This window comes from Aulonocara sp. 'chitande type north' Nkhata Bay, linkage group LG22 (genome assembly GCF_057382095.1).
Source record: "Aulonocara sp. 'chitande type north' Nkhata Bay isolate Kocher_YH1m ecotype deep benthic linkage group LG22, A_spYH_male_GT1.1, whole genome shotgun sequence".
NCBI lineage: Eukaryota > Metazoa > Chordata > Actinopteri > Cichliformes > Cichlidae > Aulonocara > Aulonocara sp. 'chitande type north' Nkhata Bay.
In genome coordinates this window covers 9,643,826-9,663,437 of record NC_141364.1, presented here as the reverse complement: position 1 = coordinate 9,663,437, position 19,612 = coordinate 9,643,826, and the positions used below count along the sequence as shown (strand labels likewise).

Below are 19,612 nucleotides of genomic sequence, written 5' to 3'. Positions count from 1 at the left end.
CAACATAATTAAATACAAGCAGCTTATAGATCTTTATTGAAGCTGCATTTAGTTTCCCTTCTGTTAGTTTCCATCATGTTCTGCTGAGATTTGCACAGATTTTTCCTGTTGGCAGCTAAACACAGTGACAGGTTAACCATCATGAAAGCTTCCCCTACTTCCTTCACAGCCAGACTGTTCAAAAACTGTTGGTCCTGCTGTGTCTGACTGTTGAAAGCTAGAGTCAATCAAAACATGTCCCGATATGTTGGACGAGGAATAAGAAATAAACACGCTGTTCAGTCCACATGAAGTGGAACACCTGGTCCACCTACTGCTGGCAGCTCAACAGCTGTGTTTGTAAGGCCTACCTCCTGAATGATGTTATCGGATGCACACTCCATTTTGGGCTTTTTCAGAGGAGATGCTATGGGATCCTGGAGGGCTTTGTAGGTCAAAATCTGGAACTCGTAGTCCTGAAAACAAGAAGGGGGAAAAATTAATGTTAAGTTAAGCAGCAAACTTTTATTTTTTTAAAAGTTGAAAATTTTCAGTATTTACTTTGACAGAGTCGATATAAGCCTTTGCATTTTTCTGGCAATTTTCAACCTCCTCCTTGTTTTTCTCAATTTCTCCCAGGAGTTTCTGTAAATATGATTTAAAACAGAGAATATATCATGATTAGAAACTATTTCAGTGCATACTTCACAAACCAAGCATGATTCACACCAGGGGAGTCAAAAATATAAGTGGAGTGAATTTTTTTATTTTTTTGTGACACCCCAGTGAACACCAGAGGGCATGATGACTCTTCTACGCTTTGCCCCACACAACTTATTCTTTCCCTTTACAATACCTTCTCCTGTGCCAGCTGCTCCCTGAGAGCCTTGCTGTCCCCGATTGGCACAGCCTGAATTTTCTCCTGCCTCTGCTTCGCTTCTTCGAGCCAGCGGATGAGCCACTCGTAACTTTCGCGGTAGGAGTTCATGTTGCGCCCCAGGAGGCCGAGCTCCCGCTGCCTCAGGTCCATCTGTGCAAACACAGCTTGCCACCGCTCCAGGAGGCTTCCGACCAGTTGACGGTAATGCTCCAGATCAGCATCGCGCTCGCTGTGAATCCTCGTCATTTTGTCATTCATAGCCGTCGCCCTCCTAAGCTCGTCCTGCAGGCGGTCGAATATCACCTGGTTGGCCTCTGCTTCGGCACGCATGGACTGCACACAGAAAACAGCAAAATTACCACAAAAATGAAGCAGTCTGACACAGAAACAAACCTGGAAAATGCAGAAACATCTTGATACCTTCAGCTGACTGCGCTGATCCTCCACTTCCTTCTCATCACCAGGAACTTTACTGACGTCGCGCAGACGAGTCTCGTAACTCTTCAGCGTGTCTTCTGCATCTTTAGTGTTTCTGATCACGACATCGATCGTCTTCAGCCTGAAAACAAGATGTTCGCACTTTAGGAACAGCAAAAAAACGCAAACACATAGCTGTGGCTTAAAATCCATCAGCAAGTTCTTGGGAGAATTGCTAAGCCTCACTTGTCCAGGTAGACCGAGGAGAGGCCGTAAACATGATCCATCTTCTTCAGAGTCATGTCCAGTTCAGAGCGCAGCATCGGGGCGGAGCTGGACTGCTGAGGAGAAGCCAGAACCTCCTCGGTCTTTTCAGCAATGGAGCTCAAGTCGTTCTTCAAGCCCTCCAGCTCAGACTGCACTTTCTGTTACAAACAAACAGGAAGATAACTTGCTAGACGACCACTTATTGTTTACTCATATTTATTTCTGCATTCATCTTTGTGTTTTGCACCATTTGCTCTGCCGTCTTCAGGGCGCAGGCTTTCAGTGGTTCCTTGTCGACAGGCTGGCGGAGACGCGTCACCGTTCGATTCTCGCAGCCTTCCAGCCTCAGCCGAAGGTCCTTGATCTTCGTCAGGTAGGTTTTGCACACAGTCTCGTCTTGCTCTCCTAGTTGGAACAACACATATTGGATTTTATATGTATTTAAAAGACGACTAAATCTCTTTATATAAGCCATTTTTAGCAATTTAAGAATTTGAACTAACTGTAAGAGGTGCAGTATTAGTTTCAGGATCCTAAAAGTTAAAGCAGTTATTTCACAGAATTGCCTGTGTTTCTCTGGATGGTTAAATTTTTGTTAACCAATTTAATCTCCTAAGAATAAAAAAAAAATTCTGATTTCTCAAAAAATCATAAATCTCATTAAGCTAGATTAGAATTTTCCATGATCTGCAAACTGAATGTACTTCTTCATGCATTAATTGTTCCATGTTGGCTATATTTCATATGTGTTAATTTGATCAATTAAGTGCTTTTTCCATTCGTTGATTAATAGTGGGGATCAGCTGCCATTAAAATCCATGCACAGAGACAGGAATGCATTGATAAGTGATGTTAGGAGGGATTCCCAGAATCTATGAGGATGATTAAGTTGATTGAGGTGAAGCATGAAATGAAACATGACAGAACAACAGCTCTCAGCCAGTCAAAAGCTCCTAGCGCACATCGGCCACTTTATTGGAAACACCTTACCTGCTCTGGGTGGCACATAGTCTGAAATGTGAATGCAACAGTCAACTTACACACAAATGACTGAAACACAACTCGTGCAAATGAGAAATGATTTTTAAAAAATATGTAAACAGAACACAGACATGAAAATGTTTCAGGAAATGCTGAGGTGATAAAAGAAACTGATGTTTCAGAAAGAAACTGTGCAAACCTTGCTCTGCAGAGCTGACCATTGTGTTGTAGTGCTGGTTGGCTAGGTTGTAGTTGGACTCCACCTGCATACGATCCTCAGCCCCAAACATCTGGGAGTCCTGGCTGTCTCTCAGGAAGTCCTGATAGTGCTGCTCCAGGTTCCTCAGTGCTAGTCGGTACTCCTCCACCCTCAGCGTCTTAAACTACAGTGGTAACAAGGATGGTGGCTGATATCAAACATTATGAAAACAGCAGTTCAATAGAAAGCTGTGTCTGTATGTACAGTACCGAGGAGAGTGCAATTATCAACTATAAACCAAGTAAAAATAATGTTTCATAATGTTTTTGAAGAAAAATCAATTGATCGTAACAACAAACCTGCACATGCATAATCGTTACCTATCAATATTTTGGGGGGAAGTTTTTATGAACTGTTTTGACAGCAAATTGATATACTAGAGAATAACTAATGTGTACTGTTCTGTTCAGCAGATCTACTGACAGGATCTTGAGTTAATCTTAATCTGTCTTACCCAGATATCCTTCCACGTATCCTCAGATACCATCTAGACATAGTTCGCACTTCCATTTCTGCATAACATGTGCAGCTGAGTAATCTTTGAAGTTTTGCTGTCTATTATTAGCCCCATTAGAGTTTTTCTGCCTCACAGGCATAAATCTAATGTTATTGCAACATGAGGTAAAATGCACCCCAACAGCAGTCATTTCAGCCCTGCTTTCATTGATACCACCAAAAACTATTTTCCGAAAGGTTTCACATTGTGCTGTTACCATGCTGATGTTCCAGCTTTTAATGATGTGGATGTCTCTCATCAGGTACTGCCAGGACAGCAGGCTCTTCATGTCCACAAACAGCGTCTGCCACATGTTCTGCAGCCTCTGGAGGTTTCCGTCCAGCCTGAAGAACGTGAGGTGGAGGTTAGTCTCCAGCGTGTGCACACACAAACGTGCGCATGCGTTACAAATTTAGCCGGGTGTTCTTTGACTCACCCGGCAACACTGTTCACAGCGTCCCTGTTGGTGGGTGGAATCAGGAAGCAGATAGATGGGACAGACGCCTCGTTGCCTTTATCATTCAGCACCTTCCACTTGTAGGGCTGCGAGTTATTCAGCAGAGCGCATTCATCGCCTCTGTGGACTGTGATCTGGAAGAAGATGAAAACAGCAGCTCATAACTGGCTAGATTTTACTGTATATTTTTTTTAATGTTATGTCCTTTCAGCGTAATAGAAGTGAACCAAAGCAGGACACAAGTTGAAACTCAATTAAGAATTTCACACTCACCATAAACAACTTAGGAAGTCTATGGCTTACCTCCATCTGCTTGAAGTCACAAACAGCCTGGACGGGCAGCTTTCCCTTTATCGGAGTAGCAGGGTTACGTGGTTTCAGCTGGACGATGGTCTTGGCTCTCCGCTTCAGGCCTTCCAGGTGAGTTTTGAACTCATTCAGTTGCTCTTTCTCATCCTGGGAAGAGCACATAAAATTCTCAAACTCTAATTCAATAATTCAAAGACATGCAGCCTAAAACGAAGCTCCCACAAACAGAAGAGTAAATATTTCATGCTGCTTTAACGGTGTGGATTTGTTTGCCAGTTCACAGTTTCTGGATGAGCTTAAAGGAGCAAAATACTGGTGAATAAACCCACAGCTGCATCCTGAAGCAGATCTTCCAGCCGTGTGACCGTGATGGTGCGGTCGCAGGTGTACTTCCTCTTCATAGTGTCTTGGATCTTTTTAATCTTCTCCTCTGCCTCCTTCACGTCAGAGAAGAACTGGATCGAGAGAAAAGTAGACCAATTAAGCTGCAGTGGTTTAAAACACATTAAAAACCTGCAGAAAGGGACAGATTTAGTGACGGCCAGCTAACTCGCCAGACATGCGGAGAGCAGTCTTTAAGTGTGGATACCTTGTCATGCTGATAATCATACCTGATAGTAGGCAGTGTTTTCTTTCAGGTGAGTTTCAATGCAGCAGCACAGCTGGAGGATCCAACTCCACTGAGTCTGCAGGGCTCCAGTGAAGGCCTGAGGAAGAGGAAGGATGGAAGGGGAGAGAAGAAAAAGCACATATGAGAAGAAAATAATAATTTATATTTAAAGTTCAACAACATGTGCTCAGCGTCCCACCTCGATGGTCTTCTTGGCTGGGTGTCCGTCCCTCAGCAGTTTGTCTCCTGTGGTCTGGACACCGTTCACTTTCTTCTCCCGGAGCTCCAACTCTCTCATCAAACCCTGCTCCACAGAAACGACAACCAATCATATCAGTACCATCGTCATAACAAGAAATGAGAAACCCACAAGAACATCTCAGTATTACTGTACCGAGTAGTTTTCTTTCTTGGCTGCCATGTTGGTGTTTCGCTCGCTCCAGTCGTAGTTCACCTCCTCTTCCTCTTTCTCATTCAGCCACATCAGCTCTTTGGTTGCTGAAGTGACAAAGGCATGAAGCTGGTCCATGTAGCGCAGGCGAGCCTTTGAGGAGTTCTACAGTAATGGTGACACGTTAGGAAACATTTTTGCAGGGTTAGGAAGAAAACTGGATGGTATTTAAAACATCAAGGAAAATTTTCAGGGTGTTTCTGAACTTCAATGAAAACAGCTGTCGAGTTTGACCTCTCTACAAGACAACAGTGTTTTTTGATTTTAGCGACTCGTTCGTATTTACCAGGAGCTTGCCGTATTGTAGCTCCAGTTTTCCCAGATAGTCACGGTAAGCAGCTTTGCTGGCAGGTGAAATCTGACTCTGGAACAGATGAGAGACGCCGTAGAAAGAGATCATTAAGAAGAACTACTGATGAGAGTTCAGTCTGTTCAACAATTTCCACAGAAAGTCCACATTTCAGTTCATAACTACCCAACACGTTTTTTGCTTGTCATTGCTGGTGTCTCATTTATGAAACATAAGGCTTCCAGGTTAAATCCACCTCTTTGCAAAATCTCATTCTTTTACACAAATTGCCGGAAAAATCCAGGATGTGTGCAGCGATTCAGAGGTGGACACTAAGCTAACGCTCTACTGCCAAATACCAATTTTCCTCCTGAGATTAAATCTCTCTCTGCCTCATCTACAACACTGTCGCGGATACTTGGTGCCAACATACCTCATCAGCCTTGGCTCTGTCTATCTTGGAGCGGAACTCCTCCACACACTGATGGAGGCCTCGTTGGCTGCCCAGCTGGGACTCCACGCTGGGAAGGTCCGAGCCCCACTGCCCTTCGTCCACCCGTCGCTGGTTTTCCTCCACCCAGCTCAGCAGATCCTGGATGTAGCGCAGCGTGACTTCATCCAGCTCGGGCCGCACCCTCACGGGGGCCTGCTGCAGGACCTGGGCGCTGTGGACCTGGGTCGTGTGGACTTGGGTCATGGGGATCTGCGTCATGGGGATTTGTGTGATGGTCACACCTGACTTGAGGCGCAGATTGTACTCGCTACGGAGATTTACAAGCCGCTCATGGAGGCGATAAACTCTAAAGACAGAAACATGTGATGAAAAAAAACGTTCATCAATTTAAAATGTAAAGTTCTAAGATTCACTAGTTTGACATCTAAAGTAATTAGAAAGGAAAAAAATTACTAATTAAATTGATTAAATCCCATGATGTCTGTAGAGCTTGATTTCTTTTGTACCTGCGATACATTTGTTCAGCTTGAAGGTGGCGTCCATCTTTTAGCAGCTGAACGTCATTGAAGAGGAGGCGGATCATCCCTTCTGCTTTTTCCAGATCTGCCTCCATCTCTGCTGTGTGCTTTGCAGGTTTCCCTGAGCTCATCAGCCTCACATCCTTCAACAGACAAGTTTTCACATCTCTTTATTTTACTGCAAATAATTTGCACAAAGATGCTTTTATTGGCTGTCCTTAAGAGTTTGTGTCTCACCGTCTGCAGCAGAGTCTCCACCTGGTTGAGCTGCTCCTCGCACACCCCTGACTCCATCTGGACCTTGCTGACAACCCTCTGAAGTCGCTCCAGCCTGCAGGGAAGATGAAAGGTCAGAGGTCAGAAAAGAATTCAAACAGTGCAAACTGACAAGCAGGGATTTCCCTACAGGATACTTTCTCTTCTTTCTCAAAAGTAAAAATGTTAATAATAATTTAAAAAAGAAAAACTTTGAAAGGATATATTAAAGCACTCACTCCGTCTTCTGGCGGAATAAATACTTTAACGCATATCCCTGATGCATGAAAGCCATGTTGTTGCTCTTTTTTGAGCTGTGTGTGCCCAGCAATGCAGAGATGATCTGAAACAACTAAACTAGAAGCTGTGCCCTCCCTTCCTTGTGATTAGACAACTTTATGAGAGACTATTTAGTCTAAGGCTATTGCCATGGAGACGACACAGCCATCATGTGTTTGCCCTAATATGATCTGTACTTACTAATCCACAAAGCCGACTCAGTTTAATTTTATTGCCAAAGTGGACGTTATCATTAGGAGATGAGTCATGCTCGTGGTCAAACTGGAGCAGTTTCCTCATGCTTTGTGGTTTTGCTGCCGTTTTGTGCTTTGGCAACACAGCGCATGTGATGAGGTTTGGATAACAGCCTGGTTACCTCTCAAATTCAGTCCTGAGGAGACGCTCCCTCTCCAGGATGGCGACATGCAGACGACCCCATTCCTTCTCCACATCTAAAGGGTGATAACCTGGCGGCACTTTGACCTGACCAGCCTGAACCGCACCCTGCGAAAGATAACAAACAACATACAAAAAAACATAAGATAATATCTGTGATCATTTAAGGCCTCAAATTCTGCTCAGTCTCAGATTATTTATCTTAAGCGATAATTCTGTGCTCCAGGGAAAAAATAAACATTTATAAAACTGGGTCTAATTTATTGATGGTGGGAAGATTTTCCTTAAAAGATTTTCAGACTGAAGGGGTACGCTCAGTGGGCCGTGGACATAGCAGTATTTGGAAAGATGTCCTTTAATTTATGTATTTTTTTAGTGACTTTTGTAAGCGTGGAAAAACAGGTGGGATTTTAGTTTATTACTGCAAATAAATGGACACTATTTTCTATCCCCTCGGGATGAATAAAGTATTCTGATTCTGATTCTGATTTGTTTTGCACTTTGCTTTTGCAAATCTATCTTCTTTTTATCTGTCGTTTACAAATACAGAAATGTATTTGGAACCAAGACTATTTGTTATGTGCTGCGGTTTGGTGGGATAACTATTTAAAATATTAGCCTTTCATCCCTTCATATTTTTTGTGACTGCTGATTTTTGTTCTGCTGGGAAATCTCACCTCAAAAGACTTGAAGATGTGTTTGGAGCGGTTCTTGTCTGCCTCTTTGGCAGGAAGCTCCGTTTCCTTGAACTTCAGAAACTGACGCCAAAGAACCTGCAGATGATAAACGTAAATAACAAAAGAACAAAAAACACGTTGATCGTCAGCTACTTGATCTGTGTCACACTGATTCTTTCAGATTGTAGGACGCGATCTAGTCACCTCAATCTCTTCGTAGCTGGTGGGGAACTTCCTCTCCTCAAAAACGAGGATGTGGTGTCTGATCCACTGCAGCAGCATGGTGACCAGCTCATAGTACTCCTGCCAACGCAGCTCCAGCTCCTGAAGCAAAGATGTTCAAAATAATTACATGCTGATGTTTTCCAGATTGTCCACATGTGATTTCTTTTGTGCTAAATTTCTCAGGCTGCAACTTCAAAATTAACAGGATGATCATTTCTATGTATTTTACATATAATAATAATAATAATAAGTAAATGCAAGCTTATAATGACTATAATGCAAGCTCAGGGCATTTAAATAAGAATAACTCTTAATATTGCATTTATATTTTGCATTTTACTGCTGCAGATAAAAGGCGGCACCCGAGATGTTGCCTCTGCTGCTGAATAATTAATCAGTGATGACAAAAAGGTGGGCTCACATTGGCTTTGACACCATCCTGGACGTCTGGTACCCTGGGCATGGCATCATACAGAGAGGACACATATGTGATGATGGATTTCTCATCTGGATGGGGCACATCGACATCTGTACAGAGCAACAAAGACGGAAAAAAACTGTCATGTTTCAGGGAAATGAAAAAGATGGATGAGTGGTGACTTGAAGTTCCTTAGCTACCAACTTGAATACCAAGTCTATTTGTGGGACCTCTGAAATATTAAAACACAAACACACTCACTCATGTATTCGTTCCCGTTTTGCAGCATATAAATATCAAACTATTAACAGCTAATACGTAGATTTCCACTCGTACAGCAGTGCAGGCAGGAGAATTAAAGGAAAGGGAAAACGCTTTGCCTACAATTAAAAGTGACTAAACTCATGCTTAAGTGTTCCCTAAACTAAATGTTTGAGGGTGACTGTGCTCACCTTCGGGGTCCAGCAGTCTGGTGACACCCAGCTCTCTCTCTGCCACGCTGAAGGCCTGCTCCAGGTTCTGCTGGTTGGACTGTCGGTACACTTGACTCATATCGATCAGAGAGGGTCTGCAGGCAGTAATCAGCCAGGAAGAACAGTGAGCGGAATCAGAGCAATACACTTTATTACTGCTGATCCAGATTTGATTTAAATGATAGATGACGGCAAGAAAACATGAGGTTAATTAACAAGGTTGGGCTTAATCTGAGTGTTAAATTATAAAAAATGCCCTAAAATGTGCAAAAAATATCAGTTTTCAGTATAAATATCAGCAAAAATGCTTCTGAAAACTATTTAATAATCCCATTTTTTTCATGAAAACACTAATTGATAAATAATCTCTGAAGCTCTATTGACAGGTTAAAATGATACAAGTTACATATTTCATGAGTCAAGTTGCTGGAGGCTAGCTGGCCACGTCTAGTATCTCTATTACAATATGAAGGGCAGGCAAAGACAAGACTTGCTACCACAATGAAGATTAAAATTAAACAACACAGACAGTTTTTTTTCTCTGTGCACTTTGCCAGGAAGTTTACCGCAATGTAATAACATGCGGGAACAAGCTCAGAGCATCTTAAGGGATCAAAATCCAATAAACTTCAGAGAGAAAGGTTGCATAAGGACACAGAATATCCAGTAAATTCTCCATACACTTCCACAACTCTCTGTATGTAGTACTCCTTTTGGGGTTCTCTGTCACCATAGCGCGCCTGTCTGTAGGAGTGTCTTTCTCTGCTCAGGTGCATGACGTGACGCTCTGATCCTAGCTCCTGCTCCTCGCTCTGGGAGCCTCGACTGGGGCGGGCACATAAGCTGTGCGAGCTTTGACCCGAGTCAAATGAGCTCTCGGTGGGAACATCCTCACAGAACATGATCACCCGCTCATCCAGGTCACTGAGGGAGCCCAACGTGCTGCTGGAGGCGCTGTTCAGACGCCTCTTCGAGCGGAACTTTCTCTTCAGGCTGTGCATCGTAGTAAGAGCCAAGTTTCCAAGCTTTGATTTTGCAAAAGCAGAAGCTAATTAAAAAAAAACCCAAAACGTGACGCAATGGAAACCAGTTAGAAATTCCAGTCTTGCCGCTTCCTGCTGGGATCCAAATAGTTATTGTCCGTTTTCTTATTTTGTTTTTTTAGAGTCCTCACTGCAGTCCTCAGCACATCCTTCTCTTCCTCTACCAAGAAAGAAACTGTGGCAGAGGAGTTCGAGTGCTAGCGTTTTGCTGTAACCTGCCAAGCCTCCACCTCCAGGGCAGCCCTTTTTTCCTCAATTTAATATGATACACCCGTTCTGTCTCTTATTTCACAGAATAATGCCAGCTCAAGTCGACTTTCTAATAGTGTGCTGTTTTGTCTGCCATGTGCTGCAGGAGCTGGAGGTTTGTGCAAACAGAATCAAAGTGGCACTCCACCCAAAGTACATGTTTCGAGCGTATAGTCACCTCCTTCGGGTTTGATGGGTGGCTGTTAAACACCAGTTTCCTTACTGACAAGGACAACGGCAGCTGTAGTACACTTAAAGTCACGACACTTCTTATAGTGACAGTTTTGAACAGCAGCAAATGGTTTATTTTGTTCTATTTTTTACTCATACATACAACAAAATAAAGCATTTCCATCCGAATTACTTTCTATTTAACCTTATTTTGATGAACCAGAGATTGTTTGGGACATGTTGAACAGCAGAAAATCTGATTAAGCTTCTTTGGAAGTTATGTTACATCCAATAAAAACTCCTGCAAGCCACATGGTCAATTATATCCTTTTATATACGTCTTTTCTACTCTTATAGAAACTTAAATAGCTTTGCACAAACTGACCACAGATGGTTTTTAAAGCATCCTTTTATGCCGTACAGTACAGCGTCTGACACATTTTAGCCTAAACTACCTTATTTAAAAGCTGTTTATTGTGCCTGAAAGTAAAATTTAGTGCTTTTAAAAGCATTTACTGTGCAAGTGTTAATTACTGTATTTAATCACCAACTGTTAAGGTATCTGTCAACACAAATTCTTCAGTTGTGACTCAAGCACAAGCAGCATGTGCAAAACGATGCACAAAAAAAGGAAAAAGAAAAGTAAAGATATCATAACAGAATATCTGAAGAGACAGTTTATTACTGCTTCAGTTATTGTACCTCCTTCACAGCAAGGCACGCACAGGTGGACTTAATAAGAGCTCACAAGTTAAATTAAGTGTCCCAGTAAATCATAGCATTAAAGACGCAAACAAAAATACATAATTTAACTAATGAAATTATACTAATAAAGTTACAGTTTGCTGAAAATCATGCATTTAGATGTAACTCATAAATGTTAAATACTGGAGTTTAAGGAAATGTTTTTAGTTACAAAATATCTGAATTCAGAATGAATGAATGAAGTCTCCCTTGACTTTTCTCTTAATGTTTGATTTATAGTAAGTGTTCCATATTTGTGTCCTGACAAGTCCAACACTGCACGAATGCCAAATTCAAATATGAATTTAGGATTGCTGCCTGGATCTATGCCGATAAATAAAGGAAGAAACAACAACGTGAAATATGCAAAAGGTTAAACGTGTAAAATTCCTGCCTGCGGTGTTACAAGATCCCCAAGTCCAGGCAAGTCTTTCCAACTAGAAAATGTGTCTGTGACGCTTGAAAAACACCTCTGTGCTACAAATGGCCATGATTTCTATTCACGCAAGGCCGAGTTAAAATCAAAACACCTCACTGAGGATGCTGCTCACCTGTGTTTGTGTATGATGGCGTTGAACAGCTTGCCATCCCTCCAGCTGCCGGTGAAGTTGTCGCAGCGCAGGCCCTGGTATCCCTCCACCATCCTCTGAGACCACAGCAGCAGCTTCTCTTTGGCCGTCATGTCGTCCGACTGACCGTTCACCTGAATATCTGAGATCTGTAGGGCAAGACGGGCAAACAGTCAGTCATACGAACTACAGAGATCTCCTTTCATATCAGTTAGACTTGTGTTACTGTGCTCACAGCTCGTCTGTGGCTTTTCTAGACAACTTTCTCCCATTCAGTTCTTGCACAAAGGTGGTATTAGCTAGTACACTACCATTTTTTTCCTGTTCTTGTTTCCTTTAAAGAAAGCGGCAGAGATGCAACACTATATAATAGGAATTTTAAAAGGTGATATTTATTAAGAGGTCTTCTTTTCCTGGAAGACCTGGAGGTGGTGGCTGATGACATTTACTCTAATGTCTCTGCTTAGACTTCTTTGCTTACAACCCGAACACGGAGAAAGCGGCAGAAAATGGATGGATGGGATGATTATTATTTTTCAACTTGTCTTGAGTTTCACATTTAAAGATTAACTGAGACTGAAATGCTAATTGGAGGGCAGAGTAAAACTTTCCCTGCTCATTTCTTCCAGATTTGAGATGAGTCACATTTTAAACCTCAAATGTTACACGGCACTTTTGCTCGGAGAGCTCCTGACATCCATTAAGCTCGCTTTTTGGAGGATGCTTTTTAATTACACGAGCAGAAAACAGTAATTTTAGAGCGAAATTGTTTATGAGCAACTGAGTTGATGATCTTCTAAAGTTACAGTGTTGTTGTGCCAAACAAAACTTTACAATAAATGTCTCAGTAGCTGTAAACGAAAGTTGGACCGTGCAGCAGAAACACCACAGGAAACGTCTTTTTTTAAGAGCTGCGAGGCTAAGCTATGAGTCACACGAGCATGCTACCAACGTTTCCCACAGCAAAATGGTTGATCTTCATAAAAGAAGAGAAAGGACAGAATAGACCACTTTTTAGAGTTTCAGCTTTTGAATTCCTGGACATGAATTTTACTGCTCACATTTTAAAGCTGTTTGACGGAGTGTGACCATTAGCATGAATCCATCACCCAGAAGTTTCCCAGTGTGGTACAAATGGTGCTTTTGAATGTTTTTGGTATTTGTTTGCCTGGTTCACGTACCAGATGGGCGGAGGTCTCACCTAAACTACGCACATGCTGTAACAATTAAAGGAAATCTTTTGGAAAACTCTTTTTGCCTCTTTTCTCAATGCAGAAAAAACAACCTGCTGCACGATTTAACAAAACATCAGCAAGTTTTTGTTGTCTCTGTATTAGAACCTTCTGACTTTTAACAACAATAAGACCCAGAAAACATTCAAGAGTATGATGAGTCTACTATATTTTAGTTGCTGGTGATGCATTAAGCTTTAAGTGATCAGGTGGAATCATATGTGCAATTCTGATATTTTCAATAGTAAACATGTACATGCCATGGATTTGTCAATCTAATGTTAGTTTTATGGATTCATTTGTCATCATGGAGATGTAGGCTTTTTTAAACGATTTTATTGTAATTGTTGGTAATTATTCTACAACTAGGAATCTTGTTCTGACTATTTTTCAGATGTTTCTGTATTTTTAAATATTTTGACTTATTCTGTACATATTATTTAAAATATTTATGACAATTTGATCAACATCAAATTAAAGTAAAAGTATTACGGAGTCGCCAGTTCATTCATATTCATACATAAAAATGCTTGAAAATCATAATGCCGTTACAACAATTTCAGGATATCATAAAGTAAGCGTTCCTGCAGGACCTCGCTTGGTCGTTTTAGTCGCTAGAATCATTTGGTTGTTTTAGGGTTAAGTGACTTCCATCGCTCTAAAATTTCATGGTGTGTAAGTGGAACGAGCGCAGCTTCGCCACCACAATCCGTTTCCAGTGTTTTGGGGAAGGCTGATGAGTCACAGCAGAAGTAATAATTTTACTTACATTTTTTTGACAGGAAAGGGTGGAGAATGGAAAAAGAAGGCATTTCTTCCTTATGTTATTTTTCCTTGACGAGGGAAGCCCCTGTGCTACAACGTGGGCACAATATGACTCAGACAGCGGGTGGAAACCGGACCTCCACCCTCGCTGCCTCTCGTTTTAAAACGTTCCTCTTTCTCTGTCACGAAGCCGGACCATTATTTTTTTTATTAATAGACAAATCACCTGTGTGCATTAGTCAGCTGTGAGCTGCACCTGGGGAGCTCAGAGGAAATTCACCATTGTTTTTAATAACAGCATGTGCTGAAAACAATTCTGGATTTGTTTTGATGAAATAATGTCTGCTAGATGACTTTTTTGCTTTACTGCTTTACAGCAAAGAGAATATTCAACCTTTTATGCACTGATTAGCAGTGAGTGACCATTTCTGTTTTCCCCACTGCAAAGCTTCTGAGGAAGGCCTGAGCTTCCACGTCTCCTGCCAGCTTTCCCATGGGAATCACTGAGTCATACTGAGGGACACAGAGACTGATCCCACATGCACATCTCAACATCACAGTCATTACAGCATCAAAGAAAGTACTCCCACTCTTTTCTCCCAGATGAGGAAGACATCTGCCTGCCGACTGATTCTTCCAATGTGGCGTGTGTTGCTATAGGCAGTATAAGCAATTTTATACTGTTTATGTTATGAAATAGGAAGTTAAACCTTTATATTTAGTTTGGTGGAAACCTATATAGCTATAAAAATGCATCTGAAATTCACAGGCATGTGACAATCCATCTTCTGCCAAACGTCTAATAACCTCCATTTGGAAACGATTGGCCGGTGGACTTCACTTTACTGTAACTGCTGTGTCAACATCAGCCTTCACTGATTCCCAAAAAGGGAACAGCACTTTAAATTTCCTTACCACAAAAACAGAAGCAAAATAATTACAATGAAGTATAAAACGCATGTTACTCATCCAGTGGAATAATCAGATCTATTAAGTGTGCAGTTTAAAAGTAAAACACATCATAGCTGAGGAGATACGACTCAGCTGTCCCATCAGGCATCAGTCAGTTCATGCTGAATACATGCTGAGAACTCGGAGTTTGAGCAGAGCCAGGGCACTTACAAAATCCTGACTGTAAAGCTACAGAACAGTGAAACACCATCAATACAAACAATCAGCTTCTTTATAACAGCTAAGCCAGGAAACTCGACCCAACTGTATTTATGCACAAATGCAAGAGTACAGATAAGGTTTGTCTGCTGCTTTGCTTTGCTGCTCGTGCTAAAAAAATCGAGAAAGTTTTGAACTAAAGTGTTCGAGTGCTGTTACAGAGACAAGCCATATTAAAATAGCCTTAGATAACAGGAAGGCTTCTTTGTGCAGTTCATCACTGAAATAGGAGAAGCTAATAGTAAGTGTGGTCTCTAATCCCATTGTTGGTTATTAGCCAAATTAATTATAGGTAGCTAGCATAGACATGCTAACAGCTAATCAGTTGCTGGTCGCTGTCGACAGTCGTGCTGACAATGATAAATCATTAATACCTTTCCAAAGAACAGTTAAGTGCAATTATTCATGAATTTGAGTGAAAACATCATTGCTAATAATTATCATTAAGTCCTTTAACCACTGCATTTATGGTATCATGGCAACCTCAGCATGAAGTAGCATGTTTGTTCAGACCTGCTGTGGAATGAGTCAGAGCTGTGGTTTGTAAATAAAGTTTTAATAAGGAACAAAAAAAAACTTAATTTTGGGATAATAATTACCTTTACCCATTTATCTAATTTATGTTTTTTAATTAGATTTGGCCTGTGATTCTATAGGTGTCTCTTGTGTTCCATATACAGTAAAAACTGCAGTTCTCTCTACATTCATTGAGTAAAGGTTGCTTTGTTAACGTGAGATTGCCCAGAAGCATTATCATAGTGACTGCCAATTGCTTCTAGATTAGCTTTACTGCCATACAGTAATTTACAGCAAAATGACTTATGAGTGTCCTACATTACCTGGAAGTGAAGGATGATGGTCCATATCAAGCCAAGGGTCAGCTTGGGGTTTCCATCTGCAATGTCATCATTCCTGATGTTGACCAGTTTGACCTGAAAGGGTGTGGATACAAATATTTTTACTGTGCTGAATACTAAGTAAAATAAAACATAATATGAAACTGTTATTTTTCTTAACTACCTGTCTGTGTTTGAGAAAGTCCAGGGCGATCTGGACATTCTGCAGCTTGTGGAAGCGCATACGGCCTTTCTCCCGAGGCTGTAAGAGACCAGATGAGACCAAACATGAAGTGAAGGGAGCACTTTAGGTCAGCAAACAGCAAAGCCCCATGACTGAGGAACAGGTGTTTCAGGCTCCAGTAACACAAAGATCCATTCTCTACTGTACATATTTTCACAGTCATGGACTCGAAAACTTAAATTTAAAAGAAAGCAAATTTGAAGTGTGATTCAAATTCTGCGTGTTTGTGATCAAAGCGTTCAGAGCTGACCCTACAAGACCCTGAAGTGCATCAGAGATCCAGCCAAGATGTCTGCAGGTGAAAGCATGATAATGAATGATAAACATTCTCAGTGATTCTCCCAATCATCAGTCACAACTCTTCTTTTTTTTCCAAGACCTTTCAAACACTGCTCCCTGGATAATGGATTATTACACTTTGCCCCGAGTCAACTGATGACTGATAAATGTTGCTTTTCTGTTTTTAGCTGCAGTGCAATCCAATCAAGCAGATTCCATAAGGTTCAAGAACTCTTAAGCCTTAGAAATTATAGGAGTGGCGATCCTGACATGCACTCGTGCTCCAAGTTCTAAGCTGCAGAATTAGGTTGTAGTGACTTTGATTTCACTACAGTGTAAGAAACCACCATTTGAAACTGATAATAATAAACAGTTATTAAAAGGACAAGGACAATCAACTACAAATAAGTATTATAACAGAAGATAGAAATTCATACTCTCTATCCTGGAAATCTCCCAAGTCAATCAACCTTTATATAACAGGAATGTCTAGCAATGTTTTCAAAATCAATCCTCATTGCACAAGCACATGCTATGACTGCTGCTGGTATATTCAGCCATTTTCCATTGATATAATTGTGCTGTAAAATCCAACCCAGACCACAAACCATTTTTGTCAAATACTTTCATTCTCTAAATGAAAACTTTGGTTTTGTACACTTCTGTAATCTGTGATGTACAGCTTTCTCAGATCTACAAGGCACAATCATAAAGTTGCGAAACTCCAACCATAAAACACAACAACTTAACATATTTTTTTATTACATAGGAACAAATCCTGCCCTTTACTAATTATGTTAACAGTTATTTTTTAAGAGTTATAGCAGACTCCAATAAGTCTGAACACAGATCAGTTCAATCACAGTTCAGGTTATTTGGACATCTTTGGATTTTAAGGTCAAACGTCTGACAGCAGAAGAACTTGTGGTGCAGAGCCCAGTGGAAAACTTAAAAGAAAAGCTGAGCTTCTTTCATAATCCACAATGTTCATACTTGGAAATCGTGCATTATTTTCCTGAAAACTTGCTTTGTGTCTTTGGATCTGAGACCAGACATGACATGAAAAGTCTAAACATACTGACACACTGAGGTCTTTGGGGAAACTGCTGATGCACAAATACGAGCAGTCATAATGTGGTTTCCATGGTGAAGTGATCTAAAAGTGGCATCCATCCTGGAAGTGATCCAGAGGTGCACCAGGAGAAGATCTTGAAGGTGAGACTTGACAAATTAAATCAGGCATGTTTCTTAATTTTTATGGGTGGAGTCTTTGCACTTTTTATGATACAGCCCTTTAACGAGGTAAGGACATAAAGCTACATTAAGAACAAAAACAGTATATTTTTCTAGTTTATTCTTTTCTATTCTTAAAGAAAGCTAACTTTAATGTTTACTTACGAAAAAGCTAAAATAATTACTACAAATATTCTGAATAAAGCCACCAATTTAACCACATGTTTCCTATCATGGCTCCTGAACCTGCCAACTCACTGACAAAATGAAAGAGGACAATGTTGACACAGAAAGGGACAATACACAGGGAGTGTGACCATCATCATGCACGACCCAGCAGCCACCTGGGGTGGTGACACATGCTACGCCCGCGGAGGCGGCCAGCCACAGTCCAGGCGCCACTCACCAACCGCACGTTCCTCACAACGTCACGTTCCCTCGGCTACCACAGCAAGAGCATCGCAAGAGAGGAAGGCAGAGGCAAAGGGGGAAAGGTCAGGGCAAAGGTCAGCAAACAGGAATTAGACAAAGGAAAAACCAGGGATCAAACAAGTCAGTGCAGAGAGGTTAAACGATGGAAGCAAAGAATGAAATTAGTGTTTTAAGGTTACATCACCAGAAGGTGTGTTCCCAAAAAGACTAGTGCTAAGCTAAGTAAAGTAAAAGAGTGTGCACAGCCTCAGCATGTACTGAAATGTCCAAAAATCTCTAAAGAATTAAAGTCAACACATGCAGAAGTGGAAAGAAGAAATCCAGAGTAATATCTGCCTTATAAACATTTAAAGCGGTTGAATTAACAATGAGTAGACTGGACAGTAGAACAAAGATTACAGCAAATAGGGCAGTAGAGCTGGGATGATAAGAAATGCCTAGACAAGACAAGGGGGTTACAGAAGAAGCACAAATTCTAATATCGGAAGTGAAATACCACCAAAAGCTTACCAGAGTCTCTCCAGAGAGCACCTCCAACAGGGAGATGAGGTTGTGTCCATCTCTGAGGTCCTCGTACAGGTCAGTGATGTGTCGCTGGGCCTGGAAAGAAAGGAAAGAAACCAGTTTTATCAGTATTGATGCATACAGGGACATTATTTTTTCATTCAGACTCCCATGATGTCAGCACCAGTGCTGAATCACTGCACACGACACAAACAGTTGCTGAGAGTTCCTCACAGTTGACAACGGAAAACAAAATGTAACTTTATAACTCACAAATCTCATCTACAAACAAATTAAGATAAAAAGAAAAACGTGAACACACAACAGTGGGGGGACTGCTTTTACCCTCTGCCTTCTGCAGAAGCAATTTGCTCTGGCTTTTTAAGGATTTCACCCCTTTTATTACCTGCCACAGTAATAAAAGGGGTGCTCCTTACTATTATTTGTAGTTACACTTTTGAGCTGTTGTAGCCAAAGAACATGCAGACACATGCTGCACTGCAGAAAATGCTCCAAAAGTAGACAGAAAAGAGCTAAAGTCAGCGAGGGGAAGGATCAGAGGTTAGCAGTAAAAGAGGGTGGATGAAAGGGAGAGAGGGCAAGGGAGGGTAAAAATGTCAACACAAACATGCAGGGAGGAACAAATGTGTGTGTGTCCACGCAGCTCTCTGCTCACAGACAGCACCTACCTCTGCCTTCCAGTGCTGGTGGGAAAGAACAGGAGGACAGGGTGAAGGATGGAAAGAAGAAACAGTTTGATGTGAGAAGATGTAAAACATAAAAGGACAGTGGGAACAGCGAGACAGATGGTGTGATTTGATGGATAAACAAGGACAGTCAGCTGCTTTCCGTTTCAAATTCTTTAATTTGATTCCTTCTATCCCTCAAACTAAAGAAACATGTGCATGTCGCTGTATTAATTTTATTATATGTACTTTAGTTCTCTATAGGGCTGCCACAAACGATTATTTTGATAGTCGACTAGTCACCGATTATTTATGCGATTAGTCGACTAATCAGATCATCGTCCACTGGACGTAAAACTACAGCT

The 19,612-nt window shown here is 41.3% G+C and overlaps 1 protein-coding gene across 1 annotated transcript in view; it reads right to left on the bottom strand.

Moving 5' to 3' along the window:
• Window positions 1-19,612, bottom strand: part of pleca (plectin a) — a 109,824-nt gene that overhangs the window by 13,908 nt on the left and 76,304 nt on the right. The window contains exons 6-34 of the mRNA XM_086280953.1: window positions 18,568-18,657; window positions 18,032-18,067; window positions 16,054-16,131; window positions 15,873-15,965; window positions 11,849-12,015; window positions 9,070-9,185; window positions 8,621-8,727; window positions 8,179-8,298; window positions 7,975-8,070; window positions 7,278-7,405; window positions 6,605-6,698; window positions 6,356-6,510; window positions 5,829-6,195; window positions 5,393-5,470; window positions 5,050-5,211; window positions 4,855-4,959; window positions 4,657-4,752; window positions 4,375-4,500; window positions 4,040-4,192; window positions 3,716-3,870; window positions 3,497-3,623; window positions 2,724-2,907; window positions 2,534-2,554; window positions 1,791-1,948; window positions 1,523-1,701; window positions 1,280-1,418; window positions 836-1,192; window positions 541-624; window positions 351-455 (exon numbers count right to left, since the gene is read on the bottom strand). Of these exons, the coding sequence (XP_086137079.1) occupies window positions 351-455; window positions 541-624; window positions 836-1,192; window positions 1,280-1,418; window positions 1,523-1,701; window positions 1,791-1,948; window positions 2,534-2,554; window positions 2,724-2,907; window positions 3,497-3,623; window positions 3,716-3,870; window positions 4,040-4,192; window positions 4,375-4,500; window positions 4,657-4,752; window positions 4,855-4,959; window positions 5,050-5,211; window positions 5,393-5,470; window positions 5,829-6,195; window positions 6,356-6,510; window positions 6,605-6,698; window positions 7,278-7,405; window positions 7,975-8,070; window positions 8,179-8,298; window positions 8,621-8,727; window positions 9,070-9,185; window positions 11,849-12,015; window positions 15,873-15,965; window positions 16,054-16,131; window positions 18,032-18,067; window positions 18,568-18,657 (3,876 nt within the window). The remainder of the gene's footprint in view (window positions 1-350; window positions 456-540; window positions 625-835; window positions 1,193-1,279; window positions 1,419-1,522; window positions 1,702-1,790; window positions 1,949-2,533; window positions 2,555-2,723; window positions 2,908-3,496; window positions 3,624-3,715; window positions 3,871-4,039; window positions 4,193-4,374; window positions 4,501-4,656; window positions 4,753-4,854; window positions 4,960-5,049; window positions 5,212-5,392; window positions 5,471-5,828; window positions 6,196-6,355; window positions 6,511-6,604; window positions 6,699-7,277; window positions 7,406-7,974; window positions 8,071-8,178; window positions 8,299-8,620; window positions 8,728-9,069; window positions 9,186-11,848; window positions 12,016-15,872; window positions 15,966-16,053; window positions 16,132-18,031; window positions 18,068-18,567; window positions 18,658-19,612) is intronic.